General features: G+C 37.9%; 1 protein-coding gene across 2 annotated transcripts in view; it reads right to left on the bottom strand.

Moving 5' to 3' along the window:
* The window catches only part of LOC120633203 (heterogeneous nuclear ribonucleoprotein K), a 50281-nt gene that overhangs the window by 10668 nt on the left and 13450 nt on the right, over positions 1–26163 (bottom strand). The window contains exons 2-7 of one of the 2 annotated variants that reach the window (XM_039903349.1): positions 23544–23585; positions 16190–16289; positions 15485–15541; positions 14107–14150; positions 13661–13736; positions 12389–12502 (exon numbers count right to left, since the gene is read on the bottom strand). In XM_039903349.1, coding sequence (XP_039759283.1) covers positions 12389–12502; positions 13661–13736; positions 14107–14150; positions 15485–15541; positions 16190–16279 — 381 coding nt within the window. In that variant the 5' untranslated portion in view covers positions 16280–16289; positions 23544–23585. The remainder of the gene's footprint in view (positions 1–12388; positions 12503–13660; positions 13737–14106; positions 14151–15484; positions 15542–16189; positions 16290–23543; positions 23586–26163) is intronic. The other variant, XM_039903350.1, reaches the window with a different exon arrangement.

Genomic DNA, 26163 nt, shown 5'->3' with positions numbered 1-26163 from the left:
TCGTAGGCCGTGGGTTCGATTCCCACAACTGGAAAATGTTTGTGTGACGAACATGATTGTTTTTAGTGTCTGGGTGTTTATCTGTATATTATAAGTATTTATGTGTATCATATTTAAAAAAATATTCATCAGCTACCTTGGTACCCATAACACAAGCTACGCTTACTTTGGGGATAGATGGCGATGTGTGTATTGTCGTAGTATATATATTTATTTATTTATTTATTTATTCTTACAATCGATACAATCGAATAATACACTTTTCTGAATCTCCATACTAAATACGACAGTGTTTCTTCTTTGGTTGCCTATTGTTCGGCTCAATCACTGCACCGATCTTGAAATTTAACCAATACATATATTGCATTCTGAAGATGTACATAGGGTACTTTTGATCCCGTAAAAGCATCAGAGGTAACTCAGCCGCAGTGGCGTGCCCTTGTTACATCCAGCAGCACAGAAGCACTGCCTACCCTAAAAAAATATATTACTCGTGACAGACGAGGATTTTTTTCATTTTCTGCTAAGTTTCCGAATTATGCCTACCCTGGTCAGAAACCTTGTGCACACCACTGCTCAGCCGAGGTATATGAAAAGCATACCCTGTGTTATCTTCCACCTATTCCCAGTCAAATTGATCTTAGCTCTTTGCGTGCTGAATACGTTACGTTACGTAATTACCGCGAGGCTTTTAAACACCGAAAAATTAGAATGAACACAACATTAAAGACAAAGCTTAATTCGCTGCAGTCCGAAACAATAAAGCAAATCCGGATATCAATTAAGTTTCGAAGACTTGGTTCGCGCAAAATTTTAAGGGGGAAAACTAGGTGTCGAAACTGTACCTAAGGAATTTAACATAACCTATTCGGAAATCAAGAAGGTAATGCCACTCGTATAATTTTTCACCAACTGATTCCGAACTTTTATTTGAAAATGACATTTGATAATCATTAGGCTAAGCATGCTACATGTGCACTCATTATCATCATCGACCCAGTACCGGCTCACTAAAGTGTAAGTTCGTAATTCAGTAGATTACGTCATAGGTTTTTTTATATTGTACTAGCTGTTGCCCGCGACTTCGTCTGCGTTTGATTTTGTTTTTCGATTTCATGCATTCAATTTAGTTGTAAGTCTAAAAAAATTTAGAGTATTCAGTATCGCTAAGCGTTAAACGAGGGGTTTGCTGCTGTACGCTGAGGAGTTCTGTTCTCTATCTGCAACCACATTCAGATCTACACAAAGTTTGTGCAAGTTTAAACACATATTATAACCTTTATAGTACAAAAATAATTATTTAAATCGATTATAATTTGTCGGAGTTATGGTGTAAAATCGTCAAACACTTTCATCCCCTCTCCCAAAGGAACCGAGCTTAATGTCGGGATAAAAAGTATCCTATATTACTTCTAACACTTCCAAGAATATGTGTACAAAGTTTCATGAAGATCGGTTAAGTAGTTTTTGCGTGAAAGCGTAACAAAGAAACTTACATTGACATTTTATAATATTAGTAGGAAGTAGGGATAATATGATTTCTCATCACAATTATTTTGGGGTCCCGCAACAGTTTAAGCAGGAACCTTAATTTCGTCATCTCTGCCAGATATTCCATTGAAGCGGTGACTGCCCAGTGGCTAGGCCATCGGCTTCACGCACGCACCTCTAACTTTTCAAAGTTATGTGCGTTTTAACTAATTAAAATATCACTTGCTTCAACGGTGAAGGCAAACATCTTGAGGAAACCTATAAATTTTTTTCAAAGGCGTGTGAAACCCACCTATCTGCACTGGGCCAGCGTGGTGGACTACGGCCTAAACCCTTCTCATTGTGGGAGGAAACCCTGGAAACCCTGTAGTGGGCCAGTAATGGGTTGATATGATGACGATGAGATGTGTGATGACTATGTGTATTCTAACTTTGTCGAACACAAATCAGGATATTTAAATGGCAGATCTAAAAGGACACGTTTTTTTTCCCAACATGGAACATTCATTGTGACTTGTGAGGAAGGCAGCCCTTCTTTTAAACCTTTCTTTCGATCAAGATATATGTGTACAAAAGAATGACCAACATTGTGTGTTTGCTTCGGCATATAGGGGATGGGACCAACTACAGACAATAGAGAAAAGTAAGTGAAACCGGCTACGAACTGCTTCTTATAACATATCATTTATTATTTAAGTTACATACAGTATGAAGATTTCTTTTTATTATACGTGACCTGATACGCCCTTGACGTAATTTTCAATAATTGTATCCTATTTAATACTGTAACGAATCCATTGTTTAGCGCACAAATATAAATAATCAGTGCAAATAATATCTTTTCGACATTTTATACAAGGAATTTGTTCCGGAAAGACACACAAATTGAAATAATCAATTCGATCCTGTGATATTAGATATTGTTGTGTTCTCTTTAAGGTCATAAATGATTCGAGTCATTGATTAATCGAAGAAATATGAAACATAGCCCTAAGATATCATCAAGCTTTTGTGAGAGTTGTCTATTGAAACGCGCATACAGCGTAAGGGTAGCCGGCTAATGCATAAATAATTATTAATCGGCCATATGAGGGCTTTTGTGTATTCGTCGAGCGGTGACGTATTGGGGGCGGCGAGAGCGCACGCGCGGGCGGATCGACCCGCGCACGTGGCCCGCCCAGACACGCACAAACAACAGCGCGGACACTGACACCGAACACGGCACTTCAGTTGAAAAAGGACGTTACGTAACAATTGCTGTATTCAATCCATGAATTTTCAATTTATAAAAGAACACAACTAACCTTTCAATATATCGGCGATACATTATCATAATTTTTCCACACACGACACTTTTCATTTTTTCTCAAATGTGGAAAAGACACTTGCGCAAAAGTAAAGACAAAGCAAAGGTTATCGCGGAGCGTTTAGTATAGTCGGTAGCGAACGACCATCCCCGTGGACGGTCGTGTTCGGAATAAGTCTGAGCACCGGCGATGGCGTGGAACACCTGACCCCCGCCCCTGCCTCCCTCCCCCGGTCTCGCGGGCTGCACTTGTAGGGCTGCGCCACCCCGCGCGCCACGCCTACGCCAGCGCTACAGCGCCGCCGTGCCGCAACTACAATCTCACAATTCGTCATAAACTTTATTGGCGATAAAACCGAGATGAACCATTCGACGGTCCATTAATTGTTTCCATTGTCTTCGACACGCAATATATTACAATTTATTTCTATCTATCATCTATCTATCTATGTATATTCTAAGTATTTATGTATATTATTCATAAAAATATTCATCAGTCATCTTAGTACCCATAACACAAAGTACGCTTACTTTAGGGCTAGATGGCGATGTGTGTATTGCCTTAGTTTATTTATTTATTTATCTGTGCCGTTTGGTGACGGCAGATCATAATTCAGTTGTCCTCTAACCGCTGGTGTCGTACGTAGCGACTAAAGGACTACAATGAAGAACTCCTCTGTGCAACTATAACGAGAGGTCCTAGGAAAACGCCCTTGGTTCAGCAGTAGACTGATATAGGCTATTGGTTATATCTGTCTCTCCCGTCCCGTTTTCCCTAACCTAATTCTCTACCAAGGGTTGTCTGGAGGAGATCGCTTAAAGCGATAAGACCGCCTTTGCGCATCTTATATATATATATTGTTATTGTTTTGTTATTTCTTGTTTTCGCTTTGAATTTGTGCAATAAAGACTTTCTATCTATCTATCTATCTCTCAAGTGTCAATTATTAGTTATATCTATCAAGTATACATCTAGAATCTAGAGTCTAGACTATCCCGCCGTGGCAGATACACTTCAGTTCTTTAGGATTTGTACTGACCATATACTCACTAAAACAATTGCTTCAAATACCCAGTAAGAGCTTCATTATAGCTTTTGAAGTTAGAAGCACTCTGTTCTAAAAGGCCAAACGCAGAAGGTCCATTTCTCTTAAGTTTCAAGTAAGCCCAAAATATGTTCCATAGAAACGTTCTTATTACACATGCTCAGTACTTTCGGTTAGTCAATAATGTTCTAATAATGTCTATTCAGCCCATGCACCATTCTGTTTTGTAAAATGGCAGTACCTTGTCTGTTTCCTATCCAATTTGTTAACTTTTTTTTGGAAATCCTGCCCGCAAGAATTACTTGGTAATACCTTAAGCCTTTCAAATTTGTCCCATTCTGTAATTTACTTAAAAGCTACCTAATAAGATAACTCCGCAAGTTTGGAGAGCATCCAATTTTAAGATGATGTGAAAAGCGTAGCACACAGTTAAAACATTGAATTAAAAATATGCAAAATCCTCATTCAGCCATTATTGTATGCAACATTCTCGAGTCTCGAGAATGTTGCTAGCTCACAAACTTTTTCCCATTTTCCCATTTTATGGTGAACGTTTAAAACATTAGAGGTAAAATAATTACTGTCAACTGCTAAGTGGTGTGATATTAACAGTTTGTTAGAGAAACCATTCTAAATTGGAGTGGTTTTTGATGCTTCAATATTAGTAGTGGAAACGCTTTCTGTATGTTCTTAATTCTGCGAGTTAAAGTATAAATGATTGTGTTATTTCGGAAGCTATTAGGCTTGATTTCTTCGAGGGTGATTGAGCTATGGAAGCGGGTCGATATTGTTTAAGCATCGGTGGCAGGGAAGCCGTACAGAGGCAGTGCGATCGGAAACGGAAGCGGGCTCGCGTGCCCGAGCTCCTAATTGCCAGTGTCACCGCGACATCGCCTGTAATTACGCCGACGACATATGTGACCGGTTCAAATTACACCTTTACCACTGACTTTTATTACAATTGTAATGGCACCAAATGGGGTTTACGTTATAATTCGGTATTTCATTTAATAACCGTTGAATTCATAACATGTATTTCTGCCACGTACATTCATAATATGACAGCGATAATTACAATCTTCAAACAAAAGCTAGATCTAAACTATGGCTGCAAAAACTTACTTTTTGAAACACATTGAAAAGTTCAAAAATTTATAGCGACATATATACAGACGCATATTTAGAGGAAATAAAAGCATAACCTCTCTGAAGCACTTCTTCGTAGTTCGTTCGGTAACGCGAACAAATAGGCTGAAATCGTGCCTTTTGTCTTAATGATGCCAGTTGAGCTGAAAGTGTAAACAGAAACAAGGGACGCAACGAGCGGTGTACGAGTGCTCTACACTCTACATATTTGTTCATCATTCTAGCCATTATGTCATACAAACATAACATGTATAGGTCTATAGAGGAAGTGCTGTGGTTTAAAAAAAAATACCTTCCGTGCGTCACGTGCGGCGTAACCCTAACGCGCGCGCTTAGACGGACGGATGGATGAAACCCCACAGACGCGTGTTCGAGCACCCTTTTGTACACACCTACCGGGTGCTCGTTTCTCGCTTTAAACTGATCGATAATTTATAGCGACACGGTAAGTATTTACTAAAACAGCGCTAACGATAAAGTTAAGCCGAATTCATGGAATAAATTTTTTAAACTACAAATGTGGGGCTATATTGAGATCGGCTTCAAAGCATTTTAGCGTATTCATTAGGAAAACAAAATATGGAATACTAAGAAGTCGTAAGATACTTAGGTCTTGGTAACAAAAATAACTGCGATTTCAGGCTGTTCTTTCATTTTTTGACGAACTCTTTCAGAGCCTTTTGTTATTTCAGTCCCGCGTTTATTCGTTTTAATATTTTTAAATAGGCATGTGTACTTTTGAGAATGGTTTTTTTTTTTATATTGAAATGTACCGGTGCAATCTAACACCCAATTGTGGTTTGTTTTTTGTTTGTTTCCAGCCAGGCCGACTAGTTGGAATAAAGTAACATTAGTACATACGCGTTATAATAGGGTACGAACGCATTGTACCCTTCGTACAATTTTTTAGAGTTTTGTAAGGAGCGAACAAAGCAACTACAGGACGCGTCGGCAGAAAAGGAAACGAGTGCGCCGTGTACCTGCTCCCGATTGAAAGATCGGCGGCGCGGAGCATGCGGCATGTGTTCAAGCGTTTGTATTCAGCGAGGTCAGTAGCCTTAGTACAAGATTTGCTCGCTCGCAATCGAGGATTCGTTTTCGAGAATAAAACTCTGTATCTTCAAAGTAAAAGTCACCCAATGTTACTTAATTTAGGGTCGCAAATCCTGCACATCTGATTTTCGTTGTGTTAAAAACCCAAGCTAAAGAATTGTAGTCAAATTTGAGCTTAAAAACACTATACAAATAAAATGAATTTACTCCGATGCTCAAGTTATTTACACTCGAAAACGACTCTCGCGATAGCGGCCGAGCAAATCTTGTACTAAGCGGAGCATTGTGCAAGTATCGCGGGTAGGTAGTATGCGTCGCCCAGGTGCGAGGCGTGTTTTTGTGCGGCCTTCCGGCGCGGCTGCACGGCCACCTGCCGCGACAGCTGCCGCCCGCGCACGCGCCGCCAGCGACGCCGCGTCGCGAGCTGAACCGCGCTTCACTTCAGCTAGGGCACTAACCAGGGTGTTGTGGGGACGTTAGACAAAGTAAGGTGCACTGCGGCACTAGCAAGGTACCGTGGCTAGGCAAAGTAACGTAAGGAACATGCGTCACCTTTCAGCTCCCGTTTGCAATTGGGTCGAAAGTCAAAATGCAAAAGCATTTCTTGCTGCGTATTAAAATCTGGAGATATGTACCCAACATTGGTAATTTGTGCGCGTCTGCTGCTATCTCCTGGCTGCCGTAGTATCGAAAGACGATATTTAAATTTGGGAATTCTTGCCATGTATTAATATGAAGATTCTGTAGATTTAGTAAAAAATGTCGGTATATCGTGGAATTCATAAAATTTTAATAAAAACTTTTAGCTCTATTTTGGTAAAGGTATCAAAAAAATTGGTAGCTTCGAGATCACTGCCTGTCCATTTACGAGAACAAACTAATAACACTACACTCTTACACTGCATACATCAATAAATAATCACAAACAAAACAGTACCGTGATCAAAGTTGGCCGGTCTCATTAACGTAAGACTCTGCTGGGCACAGACCTCCATCTCATGAGTTTGACTTTCTACGCCGATCAAATGAGGATTTTCTGTCTTTTTATTATAATCGAGATAAACGCGACGGTTTAAAATGCTCTCTGAGGCACTGGGGTGGAGAACTGGGGTACTGATAAATTCTTTGCAGAAAGTCCAATCGAAACGATTAGTTAAGTAGGATTCTTGAGAACCAATACTAGGAGAGATAAAATTTACTTTTTCAGACAAGGTACACATGCACAAGAAACTCACAATTTCAGAAGTAACACTCAACTCTGTAAATGTTACAAATAAAAATGAATTCCTGCCCCTTAACGTTACGGTTTAATGGAGTGTTAAGTAATTTGATAAATAAGTAAATAATTGAATTGAATTAAAAAATTAAATTGTTGAATTGTAAGCTTTGGAATGGGGTGCGCAAAACAATTTATCATACTTACCTACTTGTAAGGCTAACAAGATGTATATTTACACCTATTTTTAGATTAGAGTATTTTGGTTTTGCAAAAAAAGAACTTCCAATTTGTATAGCAACTACTTAAAAAGATGTCATTCTATGTTGATCTTGTAAAGTATCATTAGTTCAAATTTAAACGTAGAGAAAAAAATATATAAATTTTATGAATGTTAGTTTTTATTCAGGCAATCGATAAAAAAAATCTAAAATGAAATATTGCCTCCCTCTTTCCGTGTTATATGATTAGGAGTAAATTAGACGTGTAGGTTTCCACATGCGAGGGCTTTAGGTATACATGGAATCACTTTGTTCTATTTGCTGAATGGAATTTGTATATAAAAATTGACAATTGATGATAGATCTATTGTTAGCTCGGCACCAAAAATTTCGATCGACGTTATTCTATTATTTACGGGATTTCTATGTGTCTTCTAATAATATATCGTGTTTGTCCTCACAGGTAGAAGAGAGACTATAGAATCCATTGACTCGAAGGAATTCGCTACAGAAAATTATGAACAAAGACCCATATAAGGCAACAGCTGATCGGGGACAAAAAATACGTAAGGTAAATTTTCGTACGCATACTTTTACCCGTAGCATGAATTTGCGCATATCGAAAGCGTTTATTATAGTTTTCGTGAGTTTTCATATAACAACAATAGATACTTTTAAATCTAGATTTCCAAAAGAACGGATTCCTAGACGAACAAACCTTGAAGGCGAGAAATAGTTCCCTCACAGTTTCGTAATTTTTTGGCTTTATTGAAGTGTCTCTTTGCAAACAAATTCATTTTCTTTATACCCTGTTAATAACCATTTTCTTGCCAAAATGAAAGGTTACGTTTTTGAGAATAAGATTTTATATATGGAATCTGAATTTATTTATTCTTATAAACGTATACAAAGCACTTCAGAATCAAATGTTATCTATTTGTTAAAACGTTCCCACACAAAGTTTTCGCTTTTTGTAAACAGATATATGGAGGAAAAATCATTATTTTAAACCCTTGGCAATAGGTATCTTTTACTAATCCGTACAACTATGTCGAGTTGTGCGAACACGTATTAAGGTATACACGCAAAAACCTCCAGATGCATCAAAGCCGTATTTAAAATCGGGCATCACATGGTTACTAAACGAGTTTGAGGCCGCATATTATACGATTTTTTATATGCTAATATCAGCTCAACAGCTGATCACCGCCAATAGCATCGATTTTATAGACAGCTTTAACGAACATTATAATAAATATCACTTGGCCTACTTTACATGCATTTTGGAATCACCAAGTATGTCTGTTTGTGGTGACTCTACAACAGCTTATTTCCAAAATTATTTTACAGTGTCGCAACCATCACGAAATTCAGGAAGTATTTAGCCGGAAACCTACAAAAAATTATAGTTATTTAATCTTTGATCCACCAATCTGCACCGGGCCAGAGTTGTGGACTACGAACTTAACTCGTCTCTGTGGGCAGTGGCGTGCATAGAGGGTATATGCAAAGGGTATGCAGATGATATGAAATGAAGAAAATCTCCAGTATGAGTTATAATATTATAAATGTGAATGTAAGTGTGTTTTCACGCAAAAACCACTAAGCCGGTCATCATGAAAGTTTGTACACATATTCCTGAAGGTATTAGAAGTAATATAGGATGATTTTTATCCCGAAATTAAGCTCAGTTCTTTTGGGAGAGGGGCGAAAGTGTTTGACGATTTTACACCATAACGCCGTCAAATGATAACCGATTTAAATAATTACTTTTGTACGAGTTTATAATGTCTGTTTAATTGAGATTTTTTAAATTTTTTTAAACTACACCAAATCTTTTTTTTGTATAAGAATACACAACTTAAAAATTTCAGTAGAATAACGCCTAAATTGAATGCCACATGTCTTTCGAAAAACAAAAATAAACGCCTGTCCTTAAGTTTTTTATAAGTCGTACTAGAGATTTTATTCATTTTATATCATCTGCATACCCCCTGCATAAGGGCTATGCACGCCACTGTCTGTGGGAGGAGACCTGTGCCCTAGTAGTAGACCGGTTATAGTTTGATATGATGATGATGATCAATAATAATATACCGATCAACATTATTATGCAGCCATCAAAGTGAAGTATTAAAATTTGGTGTAAGACGTTTGACAAAGTAAAAATACTAACTATTCTTCAGATTTTTTAAATACATACAATAAAACGGTTTCGGTTGTTTAAAAAGTCATTCTTGTAGTTTCGTAACAGTGGCGTGCAGGGTTCAAGTTAAAGTATGGAAGTTACCGAACTTCATGTCAAAACTATTATGGATTGAACCGAAATTCTGGTGATCCTCAGCTCAACTTCGGCATGAGAATTTATAGATTAAATTACCTACTACTATAGCTGTTTTGAAATTATAACTTCAGATTTATTTCCACAGCAACTACACAAGTACCGTTCACTTTTTTGAAGTTAATATGTAAATGTAGTATGTATGTGGATGTAAGTTTATTTTATTTTTTTGTAACATACTTTATGCACCATCCACTTTCCGTAGCACTAAGTACTTTACTGTTTTTCTTGAATTTTTCCTATTGTGTTGTGTTGCAATAAAGTTTTTCTATTATATTCTATTCCTTAAGGACTTAACAAGTTATAAGAATGTAGATGGTAGGTGTCCTTAATGTCTTTTAACAATGATCCACATTTCTGGAACGAGGGTAGTAATAATTTAAATTATGAAACAAAATGCGCTAGCGAGATTGCAAAGTTACGACGTTTTAAAACTTCCGAGTTCCGCAGTATAGTTAGTTCTTTGTAATTGATCGGTCTGATGCACTCCCAGTATCGGTAGAAGCTTTTACGTTATTTGTTTCCTGCCTCCACATTGTTACCTACGTACAAACATGTCAAATAGTTATACGGCTTTTAAGCTTAATTAAGTGAACGTGTCGACATTGTATGTTACATCAGATATAACAGTTTTTGTTTATATTTAACGGTAATATCTTTAATGGAATTAATCATTCTTATTTGATGAAGTAAGCTTAAAGTTTCAAGTATTTAGCGTATAATCTTATTATGAATGTGAAAGCTTAATTGCCGGAGCTATTGATTTTAGCCGAGGTCTTTTAAACTGCGAAATCGATTTAAATACAGTTTTCAGAAAGAGATAGAATGATTCAAGAGGAGAATTTAGTTGCATGTATTTATTTATTTATTGCATGTGTGCAATTGTAGTATGCATGCATATTATGACGAGAAAAACCAAAAAATGTAAAGATTTTTAATGTAAATAAATAATAATAACGGAATTCTATATAGACTAACCATAATGCACCCACCCGTGCGAAGCCGGGAGGGGTCGCTAGTTATTAATATAACATAATATCGAAGTACAGTGAAAACTAGTTATGAGGAAAGATTGAAGCAGATGCAAAACTGTCCCCACCTACGAATAGCATCGAAAATCAACAGGGCACGATAAAAAAACTAGGTAAATTGTCTAAAACATCCGTCGGATTGAGATAAGACGGGATACGGGCGGCAGCTGCTTTCACATCTGCCCTTCATCCTCAGACGCCCGAACATCGCGGGGGAAAAAAATCTCTTCATTATTGCTCGCGCCTCGACAGATGAGACTCATACACGCAACAGCTGTTGCATTTAATTACACCTTACGAGCATCTGAGAAAACCTCAAATATTCTTTCCTCTCTGCAATCAAACTGTGGAACGTACTTCCCCAAAACATACGTCAGGCAACGTTAATAAATATCGTCAAATCACATGTATTTAAATACTTTTTGGACCTTCAAAACTCTTCATCAAGGTTATTGTAGGTTAGCTATCCATAATACGTATCTATTTATTCTGATTCTGATTTTTATTTTCCTGTCAAAAGCCATAGCTGAAAGCTGTAGGCAAATTTGAGCTTTTCAAATTTAATAAGATCCATTTTACTCTGATGTTCAAGTGTTTCGATAGTCGAAAACGACTGTTGATCTTGAACTGGGCTGTACCCTAGGTACATCCGTTTAGGCATTCGAAACTTAGGTACAGATCTCCTCGAAGTTTGTTCTTGGACGGAGCAATAAGACGACGGTAGTGCCGTATGGTGACGGCAGATAAGAATACAGTTGTCGACACCCCTCTTACCGCGGTTTTGTACGAGGCGGCTTAAGAAATATAGCGGAGGTCGTTCAGCAGTGTCATTAGTGGGTCCTTATACTACCATCTACTTGGATCGCCCACTCGTCGGCTAGCTTTATGAAAATGGGCAATGGCCAACGATTCGGAGAGGCCTTTAGTCCAGCAGTGGACTTATTTAGGCTACTGATTGATTGGAAGGACAAAAACTTTAATCACATGCAAAAGATTTTATTTCAAATTTTTAAAATTTAGGAAGAATAAAAATTTTGTTCTTAATCAAGAGCTTTTGATGTGAAACATCTATAGGCGAGGTTAAACATGATTTTTGGCGTGGCGAAGCAGGCCGTGGCGACGCAACGCCACGATATATGATTGAATTTCTGTATTTCGTATGTAACAATAAAAATGAATATTTATTTTGTAATAAAACAGTCATTATTAACCGACTTACGTCCCGTGACGGCTCACACGTTTTTTTTGATGCCAATGGCTCCTATCTTTCGGGATCAGCTATCATACAAGCTAAGTTTTGGGTACTAGAAATGTAAGACGGTCGAGTTAACTAAGGGTCCCCGTAATATGGTAGCCCTTTGCCGCCACCACTTTCGTCCACCTCAGCTCTGAGATGAATGATTTATAAGAGAGCTAGACACACTTCTAAATATGGAAACAATATTGTTATGACGTCATCTACTCTAGGTGTACAACTCGATCATTTAAAACATACGCTTGAAAAAAATATAAGTTCAAACTAGTAAATAGGACTTACCTCTCTCAACTCCTTGATCTTGGCACCAGCTTTTCCGATGACGCAACCTGCTCTGCTCTGGTGTATCAATAGACGGATGTCTAGGTCTTCGTTGCTGTTGCCTTTGGAACCGCCCTGGAGAATTACCCTTCTTTATGTCATCATCGTCATCATATCAAGCCATTACCGACCCACTACAAGGCACGGATCTCCTTCCACGATGAGAAGGGGTTAAGGCCGTAGTCCACTACGCTGGTACTGTGCGGATTGGTGGACTCCACACACCTTTAATAACATTATGGAGAACTCTCCGGTATGCAAGTTTCCTCGCGATGTTTCCGTTAACCGTTGAATCAAGTGACATTTTAAGGTACGTGCTGAGATTAGAACTCGGCCCCCCGAAAGTAAATTCGAAGTGCTACTTACTGGGCTATCGTCGCTTCTTTGTGTACCATAGTTAAATAAGCCGTGCTGGTGGTAATTTAATATTGCTTAATGTCAATATCAGCATCAGCATCATATAGTCGGACATTCCTACCGCAATGCTTAATTCTCCAGCCTAGCAGCATTGCTGGCACTTGCCTGGCACATGACAGGCTTAACACCTACGTATCAGGTTGATGGACTCAGGGTAGCACTTTGTAGAACTTCAAAGTATTGCGCTGTTTATAGGTCATCAGGTAGGATAGTCCAGATAGTGCTTGGTTCATCAATAATAACTAGACCTCCTTCTCATGCGAAAGTTGCAAAGTTTAGTCCCAGCACGTCCCAGATCCAATGTTGCTTTGTCAACCGTATTTTTGGTCTGGTGGGATGCTTTGACCGTGACTAGTTACTAACCTACCGGCAAAGACGTGTCGCTAAGCGATTTAGTATCCGGTGCGATGTCGCGTTACCGAAACCTGTTAGGGGTATGGCCCTAACTTCTTAAAGTTTAGCCCGGTACCATCTTAGACTGCATTATCACTTACCACCGGGTGAGATTGCAGTCAAGATCTAACTTGTAGAGGAACAAAAATAATTTAAAAGCTACTACCGAAAAGGTTTAAATTATCAATTCGATGTCTATCCGGTATCTTCGCATTGTTCGAATGTTTATGCAAAATGAAAAACACATTGCATCGATTGTCTTTCGTTGGTCGTGAACATAAGATAATCAGAAATACTACTCTTTAACTCCACTTGTCTTGAACCCAAGTAGTCGGTGAAAAATCTACAAACCGGGATCGATCTTCGTTGGATTTACAAACTATTAAATACTTTTGGGTAAAAAAAAGTTCGACTCATACTCACATCAGCAAGATTTGGAAGGATGTCCTTTACGATCTCCATAATCGTGTCGATATCCGACGCAGTTATGGACAGTACCCTGAAATCATACACACCGTTACCTCACACCGAAAAGCGGGGAAATTGCAATTAAAATCACAGCACAATATAAAAAAAAAACGGTGTAACAAATCAACGGTCAGGGAGGTCTTTTATTTCGGCACATGATAGCTTCCAGTGGCAGCAAAATTAGTGTTGGAACCTTACGGGAGAACTCGTCTAATATCGTATATTTTTTTTGGATTGAGGATATAGACCGAGGTCTCGAAAACTGCGGGAAGCTGCCTTACTGAGCGTTATCGCGATCAGGACGGTGCGGTATAACTTTTACCACCTGACTGTTGACTGAGACTCAAGACTGAGGCGTCGGGCTGTAATTGTTACTGTTGATATTGTGGGCAATAGTTTACCGTTCGGGGCCGGGGCAATCTGGGACTGTTATAGAGGCTTTGTACTGCGTGGCGGGGCGTCGGGTGCGGGGCAGCGGCATCGGCGGGGCGGGACCGGCAACCAAGAGTCGTTGTAGCGGCGCACCGGGCGCCTCGGGCCAAGTACAACAAGTACCACAGCTGATACCATTTTCAACACTAACAGTCTAAGACTGCTTTTCCATCAGACATGTCCGAAATGCGCATTGACATAAGCGTTCAGTACCTACGCGCGCGCGTCCATTGTGATATAAGTGGAGTATTGGCTAGACATAAGTTACAAGTGAGATTGCGCAGATTAAGTTTTGAGGAATTCAACACTTATGTAGAGATCAGACATGGAACATGCCAAAACATCTCGGAGAGCCAACTTCAGCACAGCCAAGTAAGATTGTACACCACTAATAAAATTGGGATGCGCAGGAAGGGATAAGTTGAAACCCCACCAATGATATAGCATTATATTCAAAGCTTAGTTACGCTCAAACATGCAGTGGAAAGGCAATCTTATGGTATATCTCAAGTTACAATTTAGTAGTACTGCACTGTAGAACTACGAATGGCAAACTAAGAAAAGAGCACAGTAGTCTCTGTTATGTTCCAATCGTAACACACACAATGCGTTAAAATCTACGTCGCAAATAGGCACTTGCTGCTCAGTTAAGATTTTGATGCCAGTGTAGTTGTGTTCGTGATTGTCAATTAGGGTTCGAGTTTTAATATTGAATTTTGAGCTAAATTTATTTTATAAATAGAATTATATCTCACAGTTGAAAATGGTAACAGAAAATGGCGGTACAAAGGCGCTCGGTGCAACGCGCTACTGATACAGAGGCGTCTCGGGGGCAGAAAAAACCTGTAACTGGCTGCCGGGGGGTTATTGTCTAGCCTACGGACTGGCCGCTCGCGTCACCCAGTGGTCCATTCGACCACCGAGCCTACGCTCTTCATAACATTACCAGATATTAAAGATTAACAAAGCCAAGGCAAAGTGGGTTCGGTTAACGCGTTACCCAATTAAAAGCACGGAGCTGTTCTTTCTTTTTTATTAGTAAGAGTGGTTCGTACCTGTAGTGAAAAAAATGTTATGCTATTTAGATTAGGTTTAACGAATGCTGAGTAATAAAATAAATGAATAATATCTACTTACTACGTACTAATCTGTAACGTAGCTTAAAACTAAATTAAATAAAATTATTTTAATGGCACATGATAACTAATCGTGATAAATATAATAATTATTATTGTGTTACTTAAATGTTTGTATATACCTATATATTAGAATTGAAACTAAACAAAATTATTACCAATTTAAACCTTTTTTTTTGTATTGTAAGATTAAATCGTTATAAATACTGACCTCATTCCTCAATTTTGATATATTGGATCCTCCTTTTCCAATAATTGATCCCGCCACCTGGTAAATAATGAGATCCTTTTTACCATACATATACGTGATATTCTTTTACACTAACAGATCTTTATAAAAAGGGTATGAAAGTACGCAGCGGGAGAAGCCGGGGATGCACGGTTAGCTTCCCAGTAATATTGGGATTGCAACTTGCAAAGAAAAATAAAAATATACGCTCTTTTGGGAAATAAACGCTTATGGAGAAAAATCATGGGTGACATTATTTTAAGGTTTCCATAATATTTATATCGGGGGGATTCAGCACCGAGAACATTCTAGATAGTTTTGAACTAAGAAAATCATAAATTAGGGCCTAATATATGTTTTTATATGTCGCTTGCCTGCAATAATACCCAAGGTATGTGACGTTGCAACTAAAGAAAGAGCGCGCTTGGCTTGCCTAGAAGATACCTCTTCAATCTTGAATTGAAGGAATAGCTGGGGAAGCCGGAAGGTAATTCAGTTTGCGATATATCAACAAACGCTGCTAATCCTTACGATGCCAAATATTTCGATGGTAGGAAGGTGTAGATGGAGCTCAATTGAATTGTTCCTGAGCTAACTCTCTGGAATATATCTCGAGTTCCAATGTTGCGCATATCACGCTAGTATTCTATCGCTGGTGAAAAGTTGAAAAAAAAAATGGACTCTTACCTTGCTCGGGATGAGGAAGGTGACTTCATCGTCGGTTTGTCGCTGACGTTTATGCATTGGGCCATCATCTCCGTAAGCGTCGCGTTTCATATTGGCACTGCTGAAGAAGAAATATATCTATTAATTTATTTCACTTGTCTGCTTGTTTAAACAATATTCGTACAGGAAACGAAAAACCACAGAAAAGTTTTAAAAAAATCAGTAAAACATGTGGTCATCGGGAAAAGAGACATTTTTTCTACACCTTTTGGCGGTAGAACTTCTCTGGACGAGCTCCAAATAAGCAATGACCATATAAGTGAACGGTGCCGAAATCAATGCTTAGTTTAATAACTCCGGGATTAATCATAGGTTGATTGCACGCCGGCGCCAGTACGTCGAGCGGTATTGATCCCGGTACTGCCCGGGTTATTACAAACCAACAAACAATTTGGGCTAAAACAAACTGTTAAACTTTTCGCCCGCAATCGGAACATTTGATACGCTTGAGGGAATAGTCGTTTAATCATTACAGAGGGTTCATTCGCACACGCGAGTCACGTAGCAGCCGAATCAACGATCATTGCCAGATTTCTGGTAAACTAACATTTCATTGGATTTGACTATGATAGTAGTCAAATCCAATGAAATGTTAGTACGCAGAGTACTAAGTGCGAGATTATCTGCCTAAGTTTACTTATTCGAGCACGTGAAAGGTTAACTACGATTAATAAGTTATCGATGGAGTGACAATACTGGGAAACTGTACCGTCACTCTTTCGATGCCATATAAATCGTAGTTAACTTTCATGCGATCGAATAAGTAGGTAAACGTAGGAACATCTCAATTTGGCAACCAACACGTTCGTCTAATCTAAATCTAAATCATAACTAATATGAAAAACGTCCTAAGCGTAAGTTGTTAAAAGGCCATAGAGTAAAAGGCTAATTTTATCCCAGGACAACAAACAGGACCGTTCCCACGGGATTTGTAAAAAAACCGCAATATACGCGGACGAACACCGTTCGACTACCGACAAATATATATATTTTAATACAGCCGATGTCAATAATTTTCGACTAAGCCGCTTACTATGGGCCTCATAAGAAGGCTCAGAATCACTCAGCGGGCGATGGAGAGAGCAATGTTGGGAGTATCTCTACGTGATCAAATCAGGAATGAGGTGATCCGTAGAAGAACCAGAGTTACCGACATAGCTCAGCCAGTCGCAAAGCTTAAGTGGAAATGAGCGGGGCACATAGCTCGGAGAACCGATGGACGTTGGGGTTCCAAGGTGCTGGAACGGCGCTCCCGCCCAGGTAAACGCAGCGTTGGTCGACCCCCAACGAGGTGGACAGACGACATTGAACGAGTAACTGGGAGCCGCTGGAAACAAACGGCCCAGGACCGTGGATTTTGGAACTACCTACAAAAAATAACTATGTCTAGCAGCGGACTTCGATCGGTTGAAGTGGTGGTTGGGTGATGGTTTGGACTAACTTAGTCCGAAAGTACTATTGCTATCTTGGCAAATTAAATCTGCTAGCTGGAAATGTTTAGAGTGGTTTTTATATTATATTCAGTGTTAAAGCTAAATAAGTCACGAGGTTGTTTAGATTGTTATTGAAATTTTAGTGACATGAATATTTGAACTTATATAATCCTTCTACGATAAATCCTCAGGTGTATGAGTTGTTCATATAAAACAATACTAAATAGTTGTCATAACCTTATTACACATAGTTTTTACACACAACATGTATGAATAAAAATAAAAAAAATGAAGCAAATTTAATTATATAGTTCGTTATCATAATAATCATTCCTGAGATAAAATTATTGCATGTGATTAGCTGTTTGTTTTAACAAAGCATTAAACTACAAATTCCTTATATGCCGCGCAGTACGACAGTCTACACAGCTGGCTACGGGCCAGAAAAAGGTCAAACTAACATGGCCGGCCCGTAACCTGGTCACATGAGTTATTTTTCTGAGCGCCTCGTTTTCTTTGGCCGTATTTTTAGCGCCTTACGCAGAGGACACAAACGAAGTTAGCGCTCAATTGTTTTTAGCATGTTTTAAAACATCCGTTTTGCCGTCATTTTGGCTTCGTCCTTTTTGGGTGGTGTGCGGATTTTAATCATATAATTATTGTAATTTTGCAGTGGCGCAAGTCGACACAATGCAATAATATCGTCACTTTTGTAGCATACGTGGGTAGTATTATAATTGAATGTATTCAGATCGAAATTAGCGACTGCTTAAGCTTCACGTTATTAATCCTGAATATTACATTGTCGTAGGTTTAAATACTTTATTTTATAAAACACCAGAGATGAGAGGTTTTCGGTTGAAAAAATATCTTTATATACCTTGTTAGTAACGTTTGAAGTATGTTTTATGACGTTTTATGTCCGCCATTAACTAATTATTTTGTATGGGAATATCGAAAGTCTGATTAAATAAATGAGCAAAATTATTTACAATTCCTACCTACAGTTGCTTCATTTATTATCTCTAATTTTATTGATGTGAAAGTGCTTTTTGTTTGTTTGTCATTCCTTTACATCCGTAACTAAGAATCCGATCAACTTGATTTTTGCAATAGAGTTAAAACGGACAGTAACATAGGATACGTCCTGACATCCCAGGGAGACAAACGGTTCCCACGGGAAAGATGTAAAAAACCGTAATAAACGCGGACGAAGAATGGTGACAACGGCTAGGATACAATAATTGCTAGTTTGTTTGTGCAAGTTTTGATGTAATTTGACACGTATCCTGGAACTGGGCAGAAGGCCCTTTTAATCCCGGAACAATTCGAAAGAATTGAAGAAAAGCCTTTGTTACCAATCATTAAAATTGCAGAGCTGATCCGACCTTAGCGAAATATTCCATAGAAATAGCTTTATCCGGGATAAAAATGTCATATGGACCAAGTCCGAATCGGACTAGCGCACGAAAGCTTCAGTACCTACTGGTCTGTTGTTTGGGAGAGTTTTATAGCAGCAACAGAAATATTCATCAGCTGAAAATTTTAACTGTCTAATTATCACGATTCATGAGATACAGCCTGGTGAAAGAAGGACAGGCAGACAGGCAGCGATAGCGACGTAGAGCGAAGTCTTAGTAATAGGGTCCCGTTTTACCCTTTGCGCATGGAACCCTCAAAAGCGTACAAAACCGCGGGCGGAACTGTAGTCTACAGCTAGTATCGAGATAATTTAACATTTTACCATCATTCTAACCTGTATTGGTATTTTATCATTTGACTCTTACATCCCACAGAGTTAATGAAGGCAATTTGTCATAATAATAATTGTAATAAAATCGGCAATGTGAAAGAGGTCTGGGGAGTTCTAAATATGGTAATTGTTCCGAACAGCAGGTGATGGGGTCACTGACACGGTACAGGTGTTACCCTACACCCACTAGGTACGGGCTAAATTCGCGCGCTTGCATTCTGTACCTTTTCCCAGATAACTTTCGATCATATTTTTACTACTATCTATTGTTTTAGACCATCTAATAAGCTGCTATGACTTTATATGTTATATGAATCGTAAAATAAGGAAGTATGTAACACCTGCTGCAATTGACATAAAACAAAAATATACAACCTTAACTACTGTAAAGCTTGATACCATTTGACCTTAAATGTAAAAACAGTTGATGCAATGGTTGTCACCGCGTATCATCATTTCTAAGAATATTGATCTCAGAAATGAGATGTTTCTTGTCATGATAGAAAAGCGTCAAGTCCTCTTGGATATTGCAACTTTTTCTAAATTGAAAATTTATTTAACTACAAATATACTATGTAGAATCGACTAGATAGTTACAACAAATACAGAACATCAATAAATGTAGGTCATACAGACTAATGACAAATAAGTATCTACGTGTGGTAAAATCAATGATGACAGTAGCATAATTGTTGGTTTGGTTGCTAAAGCAATTAAATTACATAATAACGAAATATATAACAAGTAAATGGGCAACAATTACCATGTACTTTACGGAAAAAGCATTTGTAATACGTACCTACTTATGATGAAAGGCCATTATCTGTATTTATTTGCATGCCGAAGTGGCAACATAGTTCGATTTATGGCTTATTGTAAAGCCTTTTACAGTAGCGTAGTCAATTCCGGACATAGACACTGTAGAGACTTATACGTACCTGGGTTCCTTAATCTCTAGTGATGGCTCATGCGTTTCCGAAATAAAACGAAGAATAGCGATAGCTAAGGATGCGATGCTTAGGTTAACAAATATCTGGAAGAATCGTAGCATAACGAATAGAACCAAATTGCGACTGGTACAAGCACTAATCTTTCCTATTTTCCTATATGGCGTAGAAACTTGGACTGTTCGCGCTAGATAAAGACAGCGAATTGATGCGTTCGAAATGTGGTGCTGGAGGCGAATGCTACGCATACCGTGGACTGCCAAGCGCACAAATGTATCAATTTTTTCACAACTCAAAATTAAAACACGTCTTTCTACCATTTGCCTTCAGCGCATCCTTAGTTATTTTGGACATATCACACGCCGCGGAAACGAGAGCATTGAAAAGTTGATAGTGGTTGGAAATGTAGAAGGCAAACGTCCCCGTGGCAGATCTCCAACCCGGTGGTCAGATCAACTGAGAGAAACTGGTGCCCGTACCTTCTATAACGCAATACAAATGGCCAAAGACAGGACCCGATGGAGAGAGATCTTATATGACAAGATTACTCGCCATACCAGTGATCACGATCCTCAGTCATGAGGAGGACTAAAGAGAGAGACACCCCGACCCACCTCATCATAGAGTCATAAATCTAATAAAGATTTTAAAACTAATTAAATAGACGACCTCGAGGCTACATAGGCATTTCAGTTTGGATGCGTTACAGGGAAGATGGATGGATGGAAAGTGCAAGTACTCGTAGAAAGTAATGAACAGTCTACAGATTGTGTACGTGTCATGGAGTTTCTGTACTAACAAAGGTACAATTCCAAGCATCAGTTTTGTTATTGCGAACCCGTAACAGAAATAATATCCTGTCTTATTTGCTCGAAATAAAAAAGACATAGGATACTAACTATCCCGAAAAACCTTTAAAATATCTAGTTACAAAAGTATCTTGGTTGGACCTCATCTCACGTGCAACTCTCGCATCACCTAAATAGTAAAAACGCGGACAGAGGTAGTGGTTTAATATAAGAAAGTATGCGCATAGTAAAGCTATTGATTAAGGGTAGCTATTCAAAGCATAGGTAGGTAATTGAACAGCTCGCCCGTTGTCGCCTCGGCAGGTGTTCGCCCCGAGTCGTATGGACCTTTGCGCAAAAAAAAAACTTCACTCCAAATGCCACTACCAGCTGTCTTACCTTCGAGCGTTCACCCATTTGGAGGATTCTACTGCGCTTTGTGAAACTGTGTTTCTTATGTAATTTGTTAGATATTCTTCCCCTACAACATGAGAGCGAACTGGAAAATTGGAACTACACATGGTGCAAATATATGTATGCTTATATTTCTTTACATGGTGAGAATGAAAAATTGTTTTTTTTTCGCAAGCTAACCTATATACAGCCAGCATCGTTCCTTTCATATAGCCTTTATTAAAAATATATAGAAGGGAATGTTTTCGTTTTAAAAACATGTTTAAACACAACTAGTTATGAATTGTGGATAAATTGATGAAATTTAACATTCAAGGTAAAAATATTTTTTCATTTAAGGAAATGTCTATTGTTTTAGCCGCATGAAACCTCTTTGTTGATTTAAAAAAAACAATAAAAATTCTTTAATTCTTTTAATTACGAAATAGTCCATCTGCATATATGCATATAACTTGCAGTGAGGTACAAACTAAACTTAATCGGGTCATCATAAATAAAAAGCACAATTACAGTAATTTTCAAATACAAAACGTGTGTATCTTGGATTATAACTAAGGTATGTATATATGTTATAAGAATCTCGTTACGAGCAAGTGTGATGAAAAATTCATTTTACTTCTGTTGCTACGATACTTCGTATAAGGAACTTATCAAAATGGTAATCTTAAAATTTGAATATAATATTTTGATATTTGTAATTTTATAAGGCAAAAAAATTGTAAACATGCATCGTAAACCTAGTTTTACTATCAGTATGATTGGTTCGAGCTATGAGCGTGAATCGATGTACGTTGGTAGTCCCGGCCTACCGGTAAACGTAGCGTTGGTTGGTAACCAACGAGGTGGACAGTCGTAATCAAAAGATTCGATAGCAGTAGCAATTTAAGTAGGTATTATATTGAATATCTCCTCCGTAACATAATCCTATAACTACTGTTTTTATTTAAAGTTTTTTTATACATTTGTATCTAAAGTACAGATCAACTCGAATGAAAATTTAACTGCGATGTTTTGTACAAAGGACATGCTAAGTTTTGACATCCAAGCACATAACAATGAAAGATAAAGTTTTCTACTAAAAGCTTCCGAAAGTAACACAAAAATTCGCTCAGTAAATTTGCATACTATTCGTTGAATATAATAAGTTTTATGTATTGAAGATTCGTGATTGATGATTCCATCGATATCCTTTTAGCGGATATTTTTATTCACGATCCCGATGTAGACAAAATCTATAACTCTATCTGAGGCGCTAAGAACCGTAAGTTTACTTAAGTACCAAATTAGGAAAACACTTTTAGGGCCATATTGCACGTATCAAGAAGAGAAAATATAACTTATAGAGTTTAATACAATTTGAAGTGACCCAAGTCATGTACACAAGGATTCCCCAGCAACAAATTGCACCCTAAAATTTTGCGTGTAAATACTCAAATAGAAAATTATTTTGTCTTTCTTCGGTTAAATTGATTGGCTTATCGTTAACAATTTTGGTTCTTTGATAATAATAATCTGAGTCCTCCCCTTTTTTACCTATCGTATTTTATGGTTCAATCAGTTCCCTTACTAATCCTTTACTCCAAATCTCTCTTAACACGAATTACGTACGGCATCCAAAGTTCCTTTGCCAAATTAATACGCTTCGTAAAATAATAATTGTAGAAAGTAACAAATTAAAGTCGGTTAAATATAAATATAAATTAAGTTAACTACCCGAACAACATAAAAGTGTAAATCCGAAATCTCTTAATTAAAAGTGCTTATAATATTAGGTGATTAATTGACAGATAAAAAACAATATTAAACAAAATATGATAATTGGTAAAGACTTAACAAAGAAATTAAATACAAATCAATAGGACAAAGATACAAAGGAAACGCAAACATTATAAACGGGATCGAAATAACAGGGCATACACATACACAAAAAGCGTGTAATTATACAAAAAGGTGTTAAAAAAGAGCGGGCAAAATACTCACGTTATTATTCAACCAGGGCGTTTAGGACGAGGTAGATTGTACCTGAAACAAAAGAATTTTGAATTATTATTGCGGGTAGGGCAAATATGATTTGTTTTATAATTTTTATTGCACATTAAAACCTACATGATGTGAGTAATGAAACGCGTGATGTTTCATTGTTCTGGTTTAGGAAGCCGTGTGCCTTGTAGGACTTGCCGCGGATGAACTGCCATGGTTCGGGCTTCGCACGGGCTTTAGTACGCTTCTGCGAGACTCTGGGGCGCCGCCGCGGCACATGCGCAAAGCCCTCACGACAACACCCCTACCCCTCAATGTGGCCCGGAAACGAGAACTTAACAAGTCACACCGCAAGACGACACCCCTCTTTATGTTTACTCTTTAGCTAACAATACCACCTCTTTATTTTAAGCAGAAGCTAGACATGGATATGGTAGTTAGTTCTGCAACCCAAATTGGAGCAGGGTCGTGGGTTTAAGCTCTAAATACCGCGAGGATGTTTTTTTTAGCGGGGCATTAATTAGGCTGACAATAATAATAGTACAGAATTAGAGAAATCTGTTATAATAAAGAAAGCATGGTGAACAGTTAACACCATTTTATATATTGTTTATCATTCTTTTATCATTCACTCACAAGATTTGAGATAGTATAGTTATAAATATTTTAAAGCTCATGTTGGTCCGAAATTCTACAATCAGCGCTCCTAGCGAAATATTAGTATAATAAGAATCAGTACTACAGAAATTAAAACTTAAAAACACAGTCTTAGGCCCATTTTACTCTGACTTTATATTTATTCTTTCCTCGAAAACGACGTTACGATTGTGAGTGTGCAGTACCCTTAGCATAAGATTTAAGTACATTCTCGCCACCGTAGATTCCTTTCAAAGTATCAAAACGCGAAAACTTTTAAAACAAAAGATCTAACTGGACGGTCGGACGGTATATGATATTTATATATAAATAGATTGGAGAATTCTCTGCTATAAATATTTACTCTACAAACATTCCGAAAACCCACTTACTACTAGTAGATAAATATAAGCTGTATATTACGTTAGGGTTTTGATTCTCAAAATTCTCCAAATTAGATTTCTTACAATTACGAGCGTACATATCTCATACTAAGGTTATATTTCTTAGCCGTCAGGTTACTAAAATTAAATAATAAAATTTGTAGTACAATATGTTCGTGTATTATATACATGCGTATACAAGATTTACTCGCTAGCAGTTAAGGAGTTTTTGCATATCTATAAACTTAGTTAAAGTAAAATAGACCTACAGTCTCTTGTTTAAGAGTGGCAAATCTTGTGCTTCTGATTATTTTACACACCATACACACCATAGTTTTTTTCATCATTCAAACGACTCCTCGATTGCGAGCGAGCAAATCTTGTGCCTAAGTTCAGAATTTAAATGCGTGAAAGTACAGGAATTAAAACTTATACATACTTCGTCGTTCAATGCATGAAAACGACTCTACGAGAACATGCAGCACTCATACTAAGGGAAGGGATTCGATGCTTGAAAACGACTACTCTACTCTACATGCAGATCTCATACTCAGCGAGTATAGTCCGATTAAGGGTCTAAGTCCATCTTGTAAAGAAAAAAGAAAAAAGAATAGTCGTATTAGTAATAAAATATTATGTACTTAATCTAGTCTTCACCATGAAAATTAACCTTAATCGAGCACCTCAAGAGACTAAGTTTCCGTGATATAGAACAACTACTAAGTACTTAACTAATCAGCTGCAGACTGTATGAAATAACAAACTTTCATCCCGATTAACGTGTTCATAACGTGAACTGTTCGTGACGTATTTCTCTTTCAAAGAGAACCCGAGGCAAGAATTCGCTTTATGTTAACATACGAACTTGCGTTAAGACTGTAGTTTTCAAGCTTGAATAACTGAAGCGAATTTTTGTCTGCAGCAGCGGAGTTTTTACTTTCGAAGAAAAATAATTATTAAATACTAACCAACTAATAATTATGAACTAAAATTTAACTGTAAGTTAGCCCTAGTCAATGATGATAGCAGGCTAACCTGTATAGCAGTGATGCCAAACCTTTACCGAATGCTACGCGGAATTATACTAGAACGCTAAATAGCTTGGCGGCACATCTTTGAAGGCAGGGTGGTGACCAGCCACGGCCGAACCATACCAGACCAGAAAAAAAAAGAATTAAACATTTTCAAATTTTCCTTGCGGGATACAACTCGGAATCTCCCACCTATAAGCCCACAGCGCTGACGACTAAGCCAGGGAGGTCGTTAAATGACGTATTTTTGTGTTTCTCTTGTCATATACATTCGCCTTAAGTCCATGCCTGATTAGGAATTCAAAAATTGTTCAACCCATTACAGACTTGTATAACCCTCATTTAACCAAATCAATCGATTATTTAACGCTTCTCTAATGTACGTAGACTAAATTATTAAGCCATGTAATGCTTGAACGTATTAAGAGATCAAAGTTGAAAGCAAATTGCATGCAACCAAGTCGTTAACCATACAATATCCGCTTTTGACAGCACTTAACAAATTGACCTCCGTTCAGTGGCCATATTCTTATTGATTCTAGGAAAAGGTGTTTTCCTTTGCCTCGAATA

The sequence above is a fragment of the Pararge aegeria genome, chromosome 21, assembly GCF_905163445.1.
Source record: "Pararge aegeria chromosome 21, ilParAegt1.1, whole genome shotgun sequence".
In the NCBI taxonomy this organism is placed as follows: Eukaryota; Metazoa; Arthropoda; class Insecta; order Lepidoptera; family Nymphalidae; genus Pararge; species Pararge aegeria.
This window is presented reverse-complemented; position numbering and strand designations above follow the sequence as displayed.